This window comes from Pezoporus flaviventris, unplaced genomic scaffold, assembly GCF_033815535.1.
Source record: "Pezoporus flaviventris isolate CSIRO_AGI_PZ_B2104156 unplaced genomic scaffold, CSIRO_AGI_Pfla_v1 ptg000013l, whole genome shotgun sequence".
NCBI lineage: Eukaryota > Metazoa > Chordata > Aves > Psittaciformes > Psittacidae > Pezoporus > Pezoporus flaviventris.
Genome location: NW_026892561.1, coordinates 8,019,301 through 8,038,738, shown reverse-complemented (window position 1 = coordinate 8,038,738; position 19,438 = coordinate 8,019,301). Strand labels below are relative to the sequence as shown.

At 62.1% G+C, this 19,438-nt stretch overlaps 1 protein-coding gene across 8 annotated transcripts; it reads right to left on the bottom strand.

Moving 5' to 3' along the window:
* Positions 1–373: 373 nt before the first annotated feature.
* Positions 374–18,562, bottom strand: SLC6A9 (solute carrier family 6 member 9). 8 transcript variants are annotated; one of them, XM_061451448.1, is made up of 14 exons: positions 18,347–18,562; positions 14,407–14,532; positions 6,437–6,593; positions 6,157–6,288; positions 4,872–5,118; positions 4,660–4,792; positions 4,301–4,435; positions 4,124–4,227; positions 3,809–4,046; positions 3,524–3,658; positions 3,110–3,209; positions 2,785–2,885; positions 2,402–2,572; positions 374–2,198 (listed from the first exon to the last, which is right to left on the bottom strand). In XM_061451448.1, the coding sequence occupies exons 2-14, from the start codon at positions 14,434–14,436 to the stop codon at positions 1,986–1,988; spliced, it is 1,896 nt and encodes a 631-aa protein (XP_061307432.1). In that variant the 5' UTR covers positions 14,437–14,532; positions 18,347–18,562; the 3' UTR covers positions 374–1,985. The 8 variants fall into 8 exon arrangements, with proteins under 8 accessions (XP_061307432.1, XP_061307433.1, XP_061307434.1 ...); XM_061451449.1 differs by lacking the exon at positions 18,347–18,562 and adding an exon at positions 16,901–17,040; XM_061451450.1 differs by lacking the exon at positions 18,347–18,562 and adding an exon at positions 16,000–16,126.
* Positions 18,563–19,438: the final 876 nt, after the last annotated feature.

The following is a 19,438-nucleotide window of genomic DNA, read 5'->3' as shown; positions in this document are numbered from 1 at the left end:
GGCTGGCAGAGCCCACCACCACACACACACCATGGGGACCTCCCCAGCTTGCCCAGCAATGGGGGCTCCTGCTAGGAGTGAAGTACCCAGGCCATGTGGGCAAAACTGGCTGTCTTCACTGTGCCATGGACAAGTGCTCCCCTGCACCTGGGCGGACAATGCTCTCCCCTAGCAAGGACAAGCCCCCTGGCCCCATCCACTGCCCTATCTCCAGGTGGTTTTGGAGACCCAAGTGGGACAAGGAAGCATTTCCCTGCTGATTACCAGAGCTGGGCATCAAGGGGAAAAGGCTGCACCCATGGGACATCATCCCCCACTCTCCTCCCAACTCCCTCCCCAGCCTCCCCAAAGAAGGTCACATCAGGACACCACCTCAGGAATATAAATCTCATTAAAATCTAGGATACTTTAGAACTCTAGACCGGGAGATACACTGGCACAGGCAGCGCTGCCCAGGGACGCGCGCATTATTGCTAACAATTAGAGGTGAAGAGTAGCGGCGTGACACGTGGGGCAGGGCATGGGCACCATGCAGGAAACTGTGCCCCTCGCCGCGGCACGGTGGGGGTCTCAGGACGGGGAACAGGGGGGAGCTGGAACATCCTGCCGGGCCTCAGCACCCGCCACCTGCCGCCTCCCACCACCGTGCCGAGCCACGCCGTGTCCCTGTGCCAGCCTTGGGGCTGCGGCATGGGGAGCGCAGGGGGCTGGCTGGGAGGGGAACAGTGGGGTGGGAAGGGTCTCACCCACCCACCCTGGATTGAGAGCTCCAGGCCCTTTGGCTGGAGCTGGAAGACAGATTTAAAACCGCCCGGCCTTTGCCAGTGCATCCTGCTCCACTAATACTGGTTGGGGACAGTGTCCCCAGATGGCTCGGAGTGAGCGGGCTGGTACAGCCCTTCACATCTCTGCTGGTACCTCTTGCTAGCAGCAGCTGAGGGAGGGGGGGATCGGTCCATTTTGCTCCCCCTTAGCACCATGGAAGGCCCCCCCTGCCCATACCAAGGCTGCTAGGGAGAGCTGGACCCTGGTCCTGCCCCATCACCCCCCAAACAGGCTTAAGTACTCGCCAGCCTCCTGCCTCACCATGGGGCAGGCAGCAGCATCAGGCTGTGCCCATACTGCTTATGGCTACACCAGCTTTGCTGGTGATGCCTGGCCACCCAGATGGGCACCCACAGCCTCCCAGAGGGGCCACAGGGTGGAGGGGTGCACGGTGGGGGCACATACCAGCTCACCACCTGCACAGCCCTGGGTACCGTGCGTATGTGCGTGCCCACATAGGCCACATGCATGCCCTTAATCTGTCGGTGAGGGACACACGCGTGCATGCGTGTGCGCTAAGTGCTTGTTTCTTGTGCCATAAGATCTCGCTGCCCATGCAGGCAGCGTGCTTGTTCCCATCTCCCTGTGCTAGCTCTGTGCCTGGCACCATCCCTGGGCATGGCCACCAGTGGGACCTTGAAGGCTCTGAGCCACAGTGGGTGCCCACCCGGGCTGGGGGGTCCTGCAGTGCCAACCCCACCACAGTGCCCCTGTGCACACATACTTGGGGTGGCCATGGGCAGTCTCAGCGTGGTCCTACCCCACTCCCTCCCCATGGCTAGGTCAGGAGGATGCCCCACAGCGGGGCATCTGGCTGCAGGGGGGCTGGGAGCCATGGGACATCCTGCTCCCCCATCCTGTGCCTCCCCCCCCCCAGAGCAGGACCCCTGCAAAGTGCCTCTGCCTCCCGGCCCTCCCAGGGCTGTGCCCCCTCCTCTCTTGTCCCAGCGTCGCGCACAAAGGTTACCGTAAACATGAGGGTTAACAAACGCCACGGGGGGGTCGGGGTAGTTAACCGGTGAGGAGGTGGGGGGGGCTCGGGGATGGGTGCTGAGAGCCCCCCGTGGTCCGGTGCGGCCCGGAGCCAGGCTCCGCCAGCGGAAGGTGCGAAAGTGTCACCGCGCAGGAGGGGTTAGAGGGGGTGCGGGGATGGTGGGGGGTCACAGTCTGGAGTCCTGGCTGTGGGCTGAGCCGTTGCTGCCCTGCACGGGGGACGCAGCCTCCACCTCACTCCGGCTCTTCTCCGGCTGCAGGGGCTGCACCTCCAAGTGGGACTCAGTGGAGGGGCTGAACGCTGGGGCGTAGCGGCCGCTGCGGTGCTCTGCCAGCGCCGGGCCCCAGTCCTTACTTGCCTTGGTAGCATTTTTCAAGCGCTAGAGAGAAAAGGAGAGCAAGGGGACATGGTTAGCACCCACCATGCTCCCCTGCCTTGCCCTCCCAGGGAAGCCTCGAGATCGGATACCCCATGGATGCCGCCTTCTCATAGCCGCTGTGGGTGTGTAGGCAAGTGAAGGACAGCCTTACAGGCAGTCCCGTGTGGGACATGGACAAGGAGGTCTACACCCTAGTCACCTACCTCCAGCAGTGTGTCCCCCTCAGAGCAGCACACTTTGTATATGGCATAGATGGGGATGCAGATGACAGAGGAAAGTGCCATGAGGAAGCCGATGCTGATGGCCCAGGTGGGGTAGACGTAGTCGTTGTAGGAGATGGGCCGGTACTGGATCACTGTGAAGACCAGGATGAACTGGGGAGGGACAGGCAGGATCAGCCAGTGGGGAGCACCCAGCCTGCTCTGTGTCCCCCCAGTCACCCTGCTCTGCATCCCCCCAGTCACCCTGCTCTGCCCCATCCCCACTGCTCTCCTGCAGCCCAGCACCCTCCACCCCAGCAGGCTGCTCAGGTGGGCTCTTTGCCTCCTCCTTCCATGGCCCCAGGCCCCATAGTCACAATGCTCACAAAGATGATGGCAGGTGAGATGAAGCGCCAGCAGATCTGGAAGAAGAGTGGCGGTGGGAAGCCCAGCATCATCTCAATGTCCTTGAAGTAGTTGCGATGCCCTGGGGGGAGAAACGAACCCATCAGCCCCAGTGTGAGATGGATGGGAGCCTGTTGGGACCCCCACCACTGCCCATTGTCTGCTCCAGATCTCAGCTAGTGGGACCCATCAGGCTGCTCAGGTCACACCTGATTGGCCAACAGCCTTGCCAGCTAGCACGCAGCAGACCACTGATTGGGTAGATATCAGAACACCCCCTTCCCCATTGGCTGACTGTCCACCTACCGTAGATGTACATGATGGCCACACACATGATGCAGGAGATGACGACTAGGGAGAAGCTGGCGGCATAGTTATCCATCAGCAGGAGCCAGTAGATGCCCGCCTGTGAGAGGGACCCATTTAGCACAGCTGCCCCAGCGGGTACCACTGCTGTTGGCATGGCAACAGCACAGCCATGCTGCCAGCGTTGTGATGGCAATGCACAGCTGAGGTACACGCGCAGACATTGGCATGGCAACACGCAATGCCAGGATCAGCATGGTGACGCTTAGTCTGGATACTATCACCACTGTTGGCATGGCAACACCAGGCCTTGGGTGTCACCACCACCTGGGTGGTCATGGCAACAGTTTTTAGTGTCAGCTGACAATCACCATGGCAACAGCACCCCACCACCACAGCCCCATGGTCACCTACCTGTGTGGTGAGCGGGACACCCAGCAGGAAGCCCGCCACGGCTACCCCCAGCGTCACAAAAGTCTTCCTGCGGATGATCCACTCGTTGCCCACCTCATCCACAATGGCCGTAACCAGTGTCTCCAGCAGGCAGAACTGCACGTGGGGCAGAGGAGGCAGTATGTCACCACGATGCCCCACCATGCCACCACCATGTTCCACCTTGCCACCACCATGTCCCACCTTGCCACCACCATGTAACACCTTGCCATCCTGTCCCAGTACACTGGCCCCAACGTGACCTACCTGTGTCCCCAGCCCCAGGAGGATGAGCATGAAGAAGAAGAGGATGGACCAGAGGGGTGAGATTGGGAGCAAGGTGAGGGCTTCCGGGTAGGCAACAAAGGCCAAGCCAGGGCCATGGTCGGCCACCTTGGAGACATCCACGCCCAGGTGGTTGGCCATGAAGCCCAAGATGGAGAAGATGACGAAGCCGGCATAGACACTGGTGGCACAGTTGGTGATGCTGATGATGATGCTGTCCCTGTGGGGAGAGGTCTGGGCTGGTGACAGGTCCAACAGACAGCAGCAGGGTTGGTGGAGCCATTGTTGGGCACTCACCGGTAGCAGTTGTTGTGGAACTTGTTGTAGGAGGCCATGGTGATGAGCCCACCCCAGGCACAGCCCAGTGAGTAGAAGATCTGCGAAGCTGCATCACCCCACACCTGCAGCAGTGGGGTGGTCAGTGCTGTGTCCCCATTCCCCCCTGTCCACCCGCCACCCCTCATCCCTGCTCACCTTGGCATCAAGGATCTTGTCCCACTGGGGTGTCAGGTAGTACATGATGCCAGTGAGGGCCCCCTCCAGCGTGATGCCACGCACGAAGAGGATGGTGAGCACCACGTAGGGGAAGGTGGCCGTGAAGTACACCACCTGCGGAGCAGCATCTCAGGGAGCAGGGCCATGGGAAAGGGATGTGGCCTGGGACATCCCACCCCAGGCTGGGATGGGGCTACAGTGAGGGAAGGCGGCACTATGGACACAACAGGAGCTACATTCCCTATAGGGATGGCGATGTGCCTAGAGGGGGAATGGCCACCTACAGAGGGGGCATGTCCACACCAGGGATGGGGCTGGGAGGGAGAACATATGGGTACCTTCCCCGAGGACTTGACACCCTTGATGAGGCAGAGGAAGACGACAACCCAGGAGACACCGAGGCAGCCCAGGAGGGGCAGCCGCACCTCGCCCAGGTTCCCAATGTCATCAGACAGGTCCAGCACATACTTCCTGCATGGGGGGCAGCGGGTGTCAGAACGGCCCCACCATTACCATCACCTCCCGCATCCCTTGTCCCCATCCCCGGTACCTCCAGTACTCCTCACTGGGGCTGGTGCGCTTCTGGGTGGCGTTGAGGGCGAGGTTGAGGGCAGCGCGGCTGGAGAGGTTCCCATCCAGCACCCCCACACAGTCAGGCGTGTTCCAGGCGTTGCTGCAGTACGTCCAGGGCAGCACACGCGTCATGGACACAAAGAAGTAGTAGAAGGCAATACAGATCACCACGTTGTAGTAGATCCCGATGTACGTGGACACCACCATCATCCCGTAGCCCACGCCTGGGAACAGCACCGGGGAGGGGTGAGCGGCATGGTGCGGCACGGCGCGCAGCACAGGGGGTTGTGGTGTGGTGGGGAGGGCAGCATGCGGCGCCAGCGGCAGCTTGCAGCCATGCTGAGGCTTGGGTCTGTCTGTGGCACTGGGGTGGGGAGCACTGTGCATGGGTTCCTGTACTTTCAAGCAAGCCTGGTGGTGCTGTGTCCCCTGGAACGTGTGGCAATGCGCAAGGGAGGCATGGACTACAAAGCTGCAGGAAAACCTTTGGGGTCTGAAGCATTAGAGAACCACTGGGTGGGGGTCTCTCCTGGCTATGGTGTCTTTAGGGATTCAGCTTCCTGGTGGCATGTGACAAGGGCCACACAAGCATAGGGAAATGCACATAGGAGGGTGGGCTGCCCACAGTCAGACGTGACATGTGGTCACGTCACCCATCAGGTAGCGTGCAGGGTGCACCAGGGGAGCCAGCAGCATGGGAGCACACTGGTGAGCCAGCAGGGTTCAGCTGTGGCAGGGCAAGTTCTGAGCACGGCCAGCACCCACACATGTGGGCACAGCACCCACTGCCTATGGTGCAGGGAGAGGACTGCGGGAGTGTGCCCACACCTGGAGGGGCCATGGGGACTTGCAGTGCGTTCAGGGGACCAGAGTGGCCTCTGCAGCAGTGATGCGCTGGGGACACGTGTGGCATGTGCAGGGATGTGTGTGTAATGCCTGCAGCGGATGCCAGCGCAGGGCTGGGGTATGCACAGGAGATGCATCGCGTGCGCAGGGATGTGTGTAACGCGTGCAGGGAACGCTAGGCGGGCTGCATATGCAGGGCAGTGTGGCCCAGGCTGGATGTGTGTATGGAGGACCCATGCCATGCATGCAGTGATTGCATGTGCAAGGTGCAAGACACAGGAGCCTGTGTGGGGCCGTGTGGTGTGCCAGAGGTGTGCGGGCAGGAGACACGTGGGGTGCATGGTGGGACGTGACGAGGGCTGTGCCAGCAGACATCCCATGCTGGCATGTGCTGGTGGGGATGGGCAGCTCCTTACCTTTGAACATGGGGCTGACCCTCCAGACCCCGAGGCAGCCCTGGCTGGCAAACTGCCCGAAGGAGAGCTCCATGAAGAAGAGGGGGATACCACAAAACACCAGCATGATGAAGTAGGGGAACATGAAGGCACCTGGTGGGCAGGAACCAAGGGGTGAGAGTGTGCAATGCCCTTGGGCACAACTGTGCACCCTGCACCACCCCAGCAAGCCTGGGGCTGGCAAGCACGGCATGGGACCCCCACCCTGAGGCACCCCACTCCCCAGCCCCCCAGCACCCACCTCCCCCATTGCGGTAGCAGAGGTATGGGAAGCGCCAGACGTTGCCCAGCCCCACGGCATAGCCCACACTGGTCAGCACAAACTCGATCTGGTTGCCCCAGTTGCCACGCTTGACGCTCTTGTCCTGCTTGCCTCGCTCCCCAGGCACGGCGCCGTTCTGTGGAGAGACGTTGTGGGGTGTGTTAACCATGGACCGCGCTGCCAGCCCCATCGGAGGGGTGACGGCCACCAAGCAGGGCTGGGTGGTCCCCAGCATCATTCCAAATCCCCCCCTCATGCCAGCCCCCCCTCCAACCATGCACAAGCAGTGCCAAGGAGGGGGAGGGCAGTGGTGGTGCCCCCCCCTCCAATGAATAGCTCTGCCTGGAGCCCGGCTGCAGCGAAGGAAGAGCCTGAAACTCATACAAAGCAGGTCCGGGCGCCCAAGCACAAAGGGGCCTCTGTTCTCACACCCCCCCTCCCCGTGCCCAGCAAGAGAGGTCCTGCTGGGTGGCCACTGCCCATGGCTGGGAGGGGAGAATGGTGGGACCCCCAGGGGGAAGCAGGGGCTCCCTTCAAAGGGGAGTGGGGTGCAGTGATTAGAGCAGGTGGGGGCCTGGGTGCCGCCCCAGGAAGGGCACCCTGCAGCAGATGAGGTCCTGCCCAGCAAGGCACCACACTTGGGGCAGCACAGGGGGGTCCCATGCAGGTGGGTCCCCTTGGGGAGGCAGCCCCACCATTCAGCCATCACTCACTGTAGGGGATGGAGGGGAGACAGAGAAGGGCAAGAAAGGGCGCTTTGTGCAGGCTGCCACACAATGCGAACTCTCACTGCGGACAACAACAACAACAGGGATGAGCACCCATCACCGGGTGGACCCGTCCCAGCACGGCCCTGTGCTCACATTAATGTTCTTCCTGGATGCTGCTCAGCTCTGGCAGGTTGTGCTGAGGGCAGATGTCATTTTTGGGTGCTGCAGGTACTCCAAGCCCTCCCTTACCCACCTGGGGGCCAGGTGATAGATGCATGGGATGAGGGTGCTCACGGCCCCACAGCACCCATAACACTACAGGAGCTGCATGGGGTGCCGCAACCCTAGGAGCATGCCAGTGCCAGTCTCCCCACCATGGACACCCCAATGTGTGCCCCCCATGACGGCCAACGCCGGCAGCGTGCGGGCCACAAATGGGAGCCGTCACCTCGGATCTGCTCATGCCGGCGGGGCGCAGGCAGCAGGCGCGGTGCACCTAACCGTATCATTTGATTAGGGCCGGCACAGCCAGGACGTGATGCCCGGCGACTCCGGCACAGCGCTGCCAAACAAAGCCATCTGCTGCGAGCAGGGCCCGCACGCGCCAGGGGCCATGGGGGGCTGCTGGGGCTCACGGATGGGGGAGAAGGGCAATGGGGGGATCGGTGAGCACTTTGGGCTAGGCTTATAGGGGTGATGTTGGCTGAGCCAAGGCATCAGGGTGAGAATGGCAGACCCCATGGCAAAGACTCCATCAGAGAAGAGCTTACAGCAACCCCCAGTGCTAGGGGGGACCCCCCCTCCAGGGAAGACTCTTATTATGGGGTGCCAAGGGGTTGCCAGGGTAGGGGGATAGAACACTGGCACTGTCCCCATGCCTGGGCACACTGCCCGCTTGAGCAGGCTGATCCGATTGGGAAGCCGCTGATTAAGCTGCTCGCACTAATGAGGCTCCTAATGAGCAGCACAGCCAGCAGGAGGGGGGCAACACTCCAGCCTCCCTGGCACAGGGTCTTGGGGGGACAACACAACTGCATGGCCCTGGCTCAGCTCAGAGCTCTGGAGGCCAAAGGAGACCACATTCCTGTCCCAAAGCTGAAAGGCCACCCCTCTGCTCAGGTAATGCTGGCATGGCTTCACCCCCATGCCCAATGGGGCACCCCAGCTTTGAGCCGCCTGGCACCAGTGCAGGGAGAATGCCAAGCCTCTGTTCTTTCCCTCCCCACTTTTCCATTCCTGCAGCACAGGGCTTAGGCGTGCTTGTCCCCAATAAGGGGCAGCCACATGTGTGCCCATGCGTGCACAAGCACACACACGTGCGCAAATGCTTGCGTGTTTCACCCATCAGCTTGCTCCCACTCCCCCCCTCTCCCCAAATCTGGGAAGGTCGCCTTGCCCTTTACACTCATTAACCACCCTTCCAACCCCACATGGTAAAAGAGGGGGGACACAGAGAACCCAGGCATCTGGGAAGATAAGACACCCCTCTTCCCATTATAGGGATGGGACAGAGATGGGCTGCAAAGGGGGAATTGCTCCACAGCAAGAATGCAGACTCGAGGTTGGAATGATGCTCCCAGACCCCAAATTTTCCATATATGTGCTACAAAAGATACCTGGCTTGGGTGAAAACACTGGGGCAGGGAGGGAAGAAGCACTCCTCAAACACCCCAAATATCCCCCAAGGGGGCAGAGGGGCAGCAGAGGCACACGAGGGGTGCCCAGGCATCCCCTTCCTCCCCTATCCCCAGGGACCAGCCCCCTCACAAACCATGGCCAAGGCCTCCCCAGACCAGCAAAGTGGGTATCATCCATCACACTGTCTGGCACCGGAGCCTTTCTCATGCTAAGTAGCATCTCCTCACACAATGACAGCTTGGCTGGGGTGCCCGGATGCCCCCCACTTCCCAAAGGGGCCTTGATTTATGGCTGGGAAGCTCATGGCAGTGGTGGAATCCATGCTGGGGATGTCTCCATGGGAGGCATGTCCAGCATGGTCCCCCGCTTTTTTCCCCCACTCAAACTGCCCCCACAGAGGTACCTCAGCCCAACAGAAGCACTCCATGGGGCATCAGCCTTACCCAGCCCCCCTGAACAAGTGAGCGACCCTCAGCCTCCTAATAGGGTGCTGGGGCTGCTCCTACAATACCAATGCAGAGTTCATCAGCCCTGATGTCATCAGCCTGATGTCACTGCTCATTGCCATGGTGATGGTGAAAAAGTTGTGCCTGAGTGAAGCAGAGGCTACCGGAAGATATAAATAGATGCTAAATATGTCTTTTGGTAAAACAGCACCTCTTCCAGGACAGCAAAGTGGGGTGCAAGATGCCTGGGACATTGGAATCCCAGCCTGGGGCAGGGGTTCCCAGAGACAGAGGGATGGAGTGACTTGGATAGGGCTGTCCCATTTGACCTCACTGGCTGTCCATGGATCCTGGGTACTTGCGGGGGAGATACCCCTAGTCAGGTCCTGCACTCCTTGTCCCTGCCACATGGGTAATGAACTCACATTGACATCTTAGCTCTGCCAGCTCCACCGGCCCATCCTAGCCAACCCTGTGCTCTCCCAGTGGTGCCCGGCCCCCTGTTTCCCCTGCCCTGGTGCAACAGATGCATGACATGGGGGCCTGGACACCCAGAACAGCCCAGGCAGTGGGAGCATCAGTTGTGGATGCCAGGATGGGCAAAGACAAGAGGGACACTCCCAGAGCCAGGGGGCTGCAGTGCTGAGGGACTTGTCCAGATCCCACCAAATCCCAGGAGCCTTCAGCAGTGCTACACAGCCCCGACCACCCCCTTGCAAGGGAGGCTGCCCAGCCCCATGGACAGCCCTGAGCATGCCCTGCCAGCCACCCACAGCAGCACAAGCCCAGCCCTGGGGGGCCATGGCAGGTCAGGGCAAGCTTTGACATTGCTCACTAATGCCCATGAAACCAGGGGATAAGGGAGAGGATGGAAGATGGAACTTCACTGCTCCTGCAGAACTGAGCAAGGGAAAGGGCTGCTGTGCCTCTCTTGTAATCAGTTGGTTCCAGAGTTAATGAACGCACAACTGTCAGACAATCTCTTCTTGCTCCCAGCGCAGCTGAGGCCACGGAGGGGCTTGGTGCCACACTGCGTCCTCCCTCCCCCAGACCCCCCCACATCCCTGGTTGTGGGGCTTAGAGGTGCCTCTCCAGCGTCCCACAGCACAAAGCTGCAGCTCAGCCCTGCAGATCCACCGCCCGGGAACCAGCACGAAGGGGCTTGGAGAGCCATGGCCATGCGGGAGCAGGGCTGGAAGAGCCACCATCCACCTTACTCTGCCCCATTAGACCCTGCTCTCACCTCCCCACTGACCTGCTGAGGGGGCCTGCGGGGGCCCAGCTGCCCGTGGCCGCTATCCGGGGGGCCAGGCTGCCCAGCTCCGTGAGTCCTCAGCTTCATTGGCACCTCGGGCTCCGGCGCAGCAGCCGCCCGCCTCCCCCCGCCCGCCGCTCCAGCACTTGGCACTGCTCCCTGCTCTCCTCCCGGCCAGGCTCAGCCCCTCGCTGCCCGTCCTATGCAGCACCAGCACCCGCCTGCCCCACACCGCAGGGACCCCGTGCCTCAGTTCTGCCCCCACCACGAGCCACGTCCCTGCAAGCCGGGTTCCCCCCCAGCAGGCGCGGGCAGGACAGGCAGCACAGCAGGCTGAGCCCCGTCCCGTTTAATGAGCCCTCATTAGTGGAATCCAGCTGCTTACAGCCCCGCACGCTCCAACAGGCACCGCTGCCCTCCCTGCGGGCACTGCTGCCCGGCTGGCTGGGGCCAGGACCTGTGTTTGGAGTGCAGCAGAGGACCGTGTCCCACTCAGAGGCCCCCTGTCCCCATGCCCAAACACCTCCAGCCCCACACGTGTTCCTGTCATTATGCCCATCAGCTATGCAGCCATCCAGCCTTGCATGCTCAAGGGCTGTGGGAACCAGGCATGGCCCCACTTGGGGACAGGGACACAGGGACAAGCCTGCTTGATGGCACATCCCCAGCCTGGTGCCACTCTACCTCACTCTGACATCACACCGCTGGCACCATCATGGGTTCTGTATGGCAACCCTTGCAAGGTCACTGCCCTGCGGGGGACCATCTGGCTGGAGAAGGGCTGTGCCATGACCCCCCTGCTCCCCAGGCACCCCGCAGCCTCCCTACTCGCCCTCTTGCCAGCGCAAGGTGGGAACATGGTGCGGTGCTGTGTCCCATGGGAGGGTGGGCACAGGGTGTGCCCCCAGCCAGGCTCAGGGTACCCCAGCTGCTCCTAGCCCTGTGTCCCGGCTGGGGAGCACAGCCAAGATACCATTGAGGCATGATGGTGCACTGAGGGCGGGGGGACAGCCCAGCGCTTTCGGGCAGCCATCTGGGGTCCGGGCAGCAGCGGCTGCGGGCACGCACGTGAACAGCACACGTGTGCATAGCGGGCTCTTAGCTCCCTGCACGCCAGCACCCAGCGCTTGTCCCTGTCCCCTCTTGCGCTGGCCACCCAGGAGTTTGGGACATGCATTATCCATCGGATAGCAGCACCCAACTGCGCCCTATCCATGGGATGCATGCAAGCCCAGAATCACCCCATGCTGTGCCAGGCCCAGTGATCCCAGCATAGCCCTGCCAGTCATATCCCATATGCAGCCAAGCACCTCTTGAGCTTTGGACACCCCACAAGGTGCCCACACGAGCATCCCTCCGTCCAAACCCTCCATGGGCTTGGCAGCATCACTTTGCCTAGGCCACCTGCACACAGCATGAGTGCATCATGGTGGGACCCACCACCCCATCCCAGAGATGCCAGGCCCTGTGTCAGCCCATGGAGCACAGTGCTGCTCCCCTGGCAGGCAAAGGGAACTGCCAGCCCCACAGGGACACATTGCTGGAAACAAAGGTCCCACAGTAGGACTCTCACCTTCCCTGGCACCCAGGCCCCTACCCTGGCTAAACTACAGAGGCGGGGGCAATGGGCGCATCAGGGATGGCCATGAGTCTTCCAGCCCTCATCATCCCATCCCCAAGCAGGGCTGCAGGTGTCTCAGGCAAGGACATGCCCCAGTGCCACCATCCCCATGCTGGGAGCTTCCTGCTGGGGCTGCCTTTCTCCGGCCCCATTCTCCCGGGGCAGACATGATTCTCCTGGGGCATTCAGGCAGAAAAATCCCCCGCCAGCCCCCCCATCACTGCCCCTTGGTATTCCGGGAAGGGCTCCCAGAGCCAAGAGCCATTTCCACAGCTCCACTGGCTACCATGCCCATGGCTGCTGGCTGGTGGCACTGCACTGTTGGGGGTGTCTGGGACAGGCACCCCAGGCCTTAACCCCAGCAGCGTGGTGGGAGCAGTGACCCAGTGCTTGCCAAGGAACAGCAGGAGGGCACTGCCTGCCCTCCTGCCTGCTGTTTTGGAGTGAGTAAACTTCGCAGAGGCATCCACAAAACACGGAGTCTGCCAAAGCAGGACGCAGGGACACAGCACCCTCAACACATCCAGACCAATTGGAGGGCTCAGGCCTCAACCCACAGGTGAGGAAACAGGCACAGCAGCACATCACCTTGCTGCTGCCTCCATCAACCCATTCTCTACCCAGGCAGGGCACAGCGGGCACCCTGAGCCCCATCACAAACCCAGGGGCTGCACATATATCCCTGGACATTGGTTGCACTGGCTGGGCTGGGAGCAGAGGTGGCAGGAGCTGCAACTGCAGGCAGGGATGAGAGGACAGGCAGGGACCGTGCTTTACCAGGTGACTGGCAGGGCCCTGGAGGCAGGCCAAGGAGATTAGCTCCATAACCCAGGTGGCTTGGCAGCCAGCACCATCCCGCCACAACTACTCCCAAGGCTCACGGTGCAGGGATGCTCCAGGAGTGGGGATGCTCTCACAGGGAACCCATCAGGTACTTCTGAGAAGTGAGTGCTCCCATGCCTGACTCCCTGCTGTGGGTGCCAGGCTCAGCCCTCACCCCAGTGCTATGCCAGCTGCTCCAGCCAGGGCAAGAGCGCACAGCAAGAACACAGAGCCATGGCAAGCACCCCATGCATTCAGGAGCACCGTGACACCTCCATTCAAACACGGATACATCCTTAGCATCTCCCTGTCCCCAGACAAGGGCTTCTCCTGGAGAAGGCAGGATGGGTGCTGGGCTCCCCACTGCAGGCACAGACAGTGGGGCCATGCTGGGACATGCAAGCAGAGGAGCTGCACACACACGAACAAGCTGGAAGTGCCTGCTGGAGCACGCTGCTCCCCTGGCTCTTGGCTTCCCAGGAAAGTCCTGGCTCCCAGCCCTCTGGCTGGAGCATGCAGCTATTTCAGGAAGCCCCCCGGGAAGGGGAGGGTGCAGCAATAATGTCAGCCCCGATGTTCAGCTCCCATCCGTTGGGAAAAAGGGAAGAGTCAAGCACAGCCTGGGTTCACCTGCCCGGCACAGTGCAGCAGCCTGGCATGGGAACCTGATCTCAGGGCTCCCAAACACCTCACTGCACAGCAGAGCTGCCACAAGCATGGGGCTATTGCAGCCCTTCAACAAGAACACACACCAGGAACATTCCGCATCCACCCAGGCACTGAAGACATCCCTGGTGTAGGCAAGCGCAGGGCAGTGCACAGCATCCCGCAACATACCACTTGTGAGGATGGAAGATCAGGCACTAGCACTACACCGGTGCCTGGAAAAACATAGCTCTGCCCAAACACCACAGAAGAATAGAAACAACTAGGTTGGAAAAGACCTTTAAGATCAAGTCCAACCATTATCCCATGACTTCCAAGACCACCACAAAACCATGTCACTATCCTACCAGCCCAATTCGGGAGAGCCTGCCGGGTGTATGCAGAGGGGAAGCAGCTCCACACCGTGCCCCTATGTGAACATCCAGCACGGAGGGGCACCCACACCCTTTAAGGGAGCAGGCAGAGGAGCCGCCCGGCCAGGGCTTTGCTCCTGGGGAGCTGGGGCAGGTGATAAGGCAAGGCAGAGAGCCTGGGACGGGTGATAGCATCTCCAGGAATGGTGAGACACCGCACCCGAGGAGCGCGCAGGCAGCATGCTCAGGGCAAGCAACAGCCAGTGTCTGCCCCACAGTCATTGTGCTGGGGAGCACCATGGGTGCACAACCATGGCCAGGGATTCTGAGGGAGCACCAAGCCTTAGAGGAGCCCTGGTGTCCTGCTCCCTGTGCTGAGTGCTCCAGGTACACAAGGCAGTGGCCCATGCCAGCCCGCTCCCCACACCCTGCACTTACCAGCAGCCCCTCGCTGCACTTATCGGCCATCCCTGGAGGCTGGAGCTGGGTCCCTCGCCTGCCCGCCCTCCGTCGCGCTGGCTGTGGCACCAACACCGGTGCGCTTCAATCCACCGACAGAGCAAGCTGGGCAGAGAGGAGAGACACCAAGAGAGACGTAACTGGTGGGGTGGGCACGTCCCTCCCCGGGCCTCCCCCTCCCTTCAGGAACCAGGGGGCTGTGCCAGGCGGGTCACTCCCCTGTGCCAGCCTGCAGGGCTAGTGGAAGACACAGAGCCCAGGGATGGATGGGCTGGCGGCAGGGTCTCTTCCTGCTGGCTCCCACCCCCTCCAGCACCTCCGAACCCCAGCACCCAGACAAGCGAGCAGCGGCTCCTAGGTGTTTCCCAAGAAGCAGTTAAAGATTTACCAGGTGTGGACAGACGACCTTGTGGGCTGCTGTCCTCCCAAAGGGTGGGCTTTGGGGGCTGCAGGCAGGAGCAGGGGACCCCTGAGCTCTCCCCCCAGCGAGAGCTCAATCCAAAGTGGCTGCAGCACACAGCAGCGCTGGCACTGGGCGCTGAGCAGGGCTCAGCTGCCTCACAGGACACAGATGGGAAACGATTGCCTTCTGCCCCGGTGCATCGCATGCACGTGTGGCGGAGGGGGGCCGAGCTGCTGGGCTCTGCTGGGCACCAGGTGCTGCTGGACAGGGTGCAGGCAGTTGCCTGCACTGCCTGCCCCAGACTGGGGCTGCTGGGGGCCCCAGTGGAGCACTGGGGCCTGACCTCACCAGAGGAACAGTTGCTTTTGCAAAACACCAGTGTGATTGTCCATGTAGCAGATTCCCACCTTTGGCGCGCTTGCTGGTCAGGGGAGGACCCCAATCCCTGCCAATAGTCCCAAACTACCACCACCACCAGTGGCCAAGCACCTCAGCCCTGTCCCCAGGCTGTCATGGGTCTGGAGCAATCAGCAAAGGGGCACAAAGCCCTTAAGCGCTGGGGAAGGGAGCATGGGTGGTGGAGATAAAGGGCAGAAAACCAGGGGACGTAGGGCGAGCCCCCAGCCCTGGCCACAGCCCCTCCAGCTCAGGCAGGCTGCCTCTAGCAGATACCACATCCCATCACCAAAGCGCTCCCTGGGAGAGGAAATGTCATCAGTGCCACAAGTCCAGCTCCTTGCATGGCACAGAGACCTCTCAGAGGTGGGAAGCACAGGGTCAGTGGACGGACCTCTCCCCTTTCACACGCTTATTGCCAGCCAGCCAAAGCTGCCTGTCCTGCAGCCCTGAATTCAGCCTGGGACTCATCCTGCATCGGTGAGGGTACAGCACCCGAGGGGCTGCCTCACCACTCCCCCCCGGGGGTCTGCCAAGCACTGATAAGGCTGCCTGCCTTCATGCACACCGCTGGCTTTGGCTCCCAGCCTGGCAAGGAGGCAAGACCCCAGCCAGGTGCGAGGTGGCAACGGGATGGATACAGGGATGCCGGAGGCTGCGGCATCCCCATGGAGAGGCAGGCAGGGATTGGGATGCAATGCACTGGTGCTACGAGGCAGCTCTCCCGGAGCTGTGGGATGCCATGACAGCTCGGAGGGCAGGGCGGCTCGTACGTAGAGACGGGACCGGTGGTACCCTGAAGTCGGGACACCTAGACACCAACCGGGACTCCCGGACAGCGTGTCATACCTCGGCGGGGGAGGCAGCACCAGGGGAAGGCCACGGATGCTCGGCCGCAGGATGGAAATCCCGTCCCCGTCCCCTCCTACCCAGCGGGCGGCTCGGGGCCGCCGGTGCAGCTGCTGCCACCTGCGAGGCCATTTCCTTTGCCAGCATCCGCCGGGCCCGCTGCAGCCGGTACCCACGGGAGGCGGGCAGCGGGACGGCCTGCCGCCGCCCTGCCCTGCCCTTCCCCCCCCACCCCCCCACCCCGGGAGGCGGCTCCGGCGGCAGCCCCGCGGGCAGCGCCTGCCGCGACGCGCCCGCCGCCCGGCACCCCACCGCCGCCGCCGCCGCCCGGTGCAGCACGGCGGCGGGGGGGCCCGGTTACATCAGCCGCCACGTGGTGGCTGCTCCGCCGCCCCGCCCCGGCACATGCCCGTGGAAAATTACCGCCAGCCCCCCCGCCCCGACACCGGGCCGGGCCTCCCCGGTCCCCGCTGCCCCCCTGGTGCAGCGGCAGGCGGCCCCGCTCTGCGCGCCGCGCCCCTGCGCTCCCCCGGTACCGCGCCGCCGTGCCGGGAGAGCAACAGATGCGGAACCGCCCCGCATCCCGCTCCCGCCACCGTCCCGGCGGGTGGCCTCTGCCGGTGCCTTGCCCGGTGTTGCTACCGGTGTCGCCGGCTCCGCCGATGCGGAGCACCTCGCTGCCCCCGTCCTGTGCCGTTTAGTCCAGTCCCTCCCGTTCCCCTCACCGGTAGCCTCCCGCCCCGCAGATCCTCCCGCCCCGCAGATGCTCCCGCGGCTGCCGGCCTGGCCGAGCACCCGATGCCGGCGAAGGTGCGCACCCCTTACCGTGCCCATGCCTCCCCCCGGCCACCACCGCCGCGCCTGGCGGGCCCACGGGTGCGCCGCTCCACCGCACCCGATCCAGTACCGGTGCCGTAGCAGGCCCAGAGCCGCCACCGCCGCCGGTGCTGCCGACTTAATGAAAGTTTGGAGGTCGATGGGGGCTGGCACCGCCTCTCGCCCCCGCCGCCGCGCTCCGCCCCCCGCGCCGCCGCGCTCCCCAGCGCCCAGCTCCGGTACCGGCACCCGCATCCGCATCGGGGTGTGGGCACCGCGGGGTGTGAGAGAGGGTATGGCACGCTTGGGCACACGGGGTACACATGGTGCGCACAGTGCACATGGTGCACAATACACTCGTATGGGCACACAGGTACCCACGGCACACACAGGTATACGGCACCCATGGGCACACAGGCACACTGTGCCCTTGGCACACTTGGGTATACACATGGCATTCTTGGCACACATGGGCACTCGCAGCACACATGCAGCCCACAGGCGCATGGACGCCCAGGGGTACATGCAGGCTTGCACAGGCACATGGTGCATATGAATATATATATAGGACATATGGTCACACACAGGCTCCTATAAGGCACACATGCAACTGCACATACATGTTTGCCCAAGCACACACAGAGGAACATGTGCACACAGCATGTACAGGCTCACTCTACCAGGGCACCCAGGCAGGGGGATGGCCACAGGCGCCGACCAGGACGCATACAGTTAATGTGACCATTGTACATGTATGTACACATGTGTATACATGCAAATCTGTACATGTCTATGCATGCAAATCTGTACATGTATAACTATATGTTTAGGTGTGTGTGTATGTGTGTGTACACATGTAAGTGTACATGTCTGTATCTATATGCTTACATATGGATGTGGCCATCTACATGTGTGTTCAAATCTCCATTCCTCTTTGTGTGTATATACATATATGGATACGTATACACACGTGAACATGAGTGTACCCAGGAGTGGATGCATGTACTGATACACACATACCCATAAACACACGAGTGCATGTGTGTGTCCCCATGTGCATGTGTGCACATGCGTGTGCACATGCGTGTGCTGCTGTCACGCCCCTGCGGCCCAGGCCAGATGTTTCCAGTAACACATGACGGGTGCGCCGGGGGCCGCCCCTCGCCTGGCCCCTCGCCGAGGCCTCCCCTCCCTCCCCCTCCTGCTGGGCTTCCCGCATGCCGGGGCGAGTGCCTGCACCCCGGCACCCTAAGCCCTGGATCCTGCCCAGCCCCAGAGCCTCGGGGCGGCTGTGGGTGCAGTGGGGGAACCTGGGTGCCCCACAGCCCAAGCACTTCAAGCGCGCCAACAGCACAGCCCTTCCCACATCCCATCGGGTGCCCTCTGGTCCTTTCTCTCTCCACAGCCCTGCACCCCATCCCATCCTGACCCCTCCGCTTGGGGAGCAGCCCTTACCTGTGTCTCCATGGATCCCCGTTGTCCCTGGGGGGTTGCTGCCTGGTTTAAGGAAATCCGCAGCAGCCGATGGGGTGAGGGAGGCGGAGGAGCGATGGGGTGAGTGACTCAGGGGTGTCTGGCCACCTACTGCAGGCCAAGCAGCCCAGGGTTCTGGGTGGCTGGATGGGAGGCCGCGCCAGTGCACTCACGCGCTGACACTGCTTTTGTTTTGAAAGTAAAACCAGAGTCGGGGCTCCCACAGCGGGAAGGGGAAGGCAGCAGCGAAACCAGAGGGTGCTCAGGTCCTCCCACTCCCTCCCAGCACCCGCGCGTGGCTGCTTGGCACCACGAGCCGGGCTTGCTGGCTAGCACCCTCACTCTTGGCTGCACGTGGCCTCACACCCCTCCCTGCAGCCCAAATCTGGCACCAAGCACCTGAATGCAGCATCCCACACCCAGCATCCCAAATCCAGCATCCCACGCCCAGTACCCTGCGTCAGAGCCAGAACCCGGCTGCAACCCGCGCCCCTGCCCCAGGGTCTAGGCTTTGGAGAGGAGCTGCCAGCTGCAGAATTGCAGACTTGACCCCAAGGGATGGATTTCTGTGGGAGAAACTCATGCTCTCAAACCTCCTCTTCAGGGTCTCGCTCTCTTTCTGTGCATCTCATCTGTGTGCTTTCCCATGTCTCGACTTAAGGAAACAGGAGGAGAGGCCCTGCAGCTCCCAGAAGGTCAGCGAGGGGCTGCTCCTGCCCCTGTGCAGCCTCTGCGATGCTGCAGTGTCCTTGCAGCACTCTCCACCCGAGTATAAACGCCTCCTCCCCAGGATCCTGGGTGCTTTGTGCACCCATGGCTTTGGCCATGGGCCTGCAGTGCCAGTCAGGACTCCCCTGAGCCTCCTGGTGCCCAGAGCCACCACAGTGGCAGAGGCCAAACGTGTTCAGTGGGGTGGGAGGCTGCAGTGCCAAAGGGATGTGGGAAGCTCCAGCCTGTGCTCATGCCCCCTTCACCTATTTCTCCCTATCTGGCAGCAATCATCCCTCACTCCCCACTTTGGAACGTCATCTCTCCCTTCTCACCATTCCTCTTCTAGGCTGGCAGATGTGACAG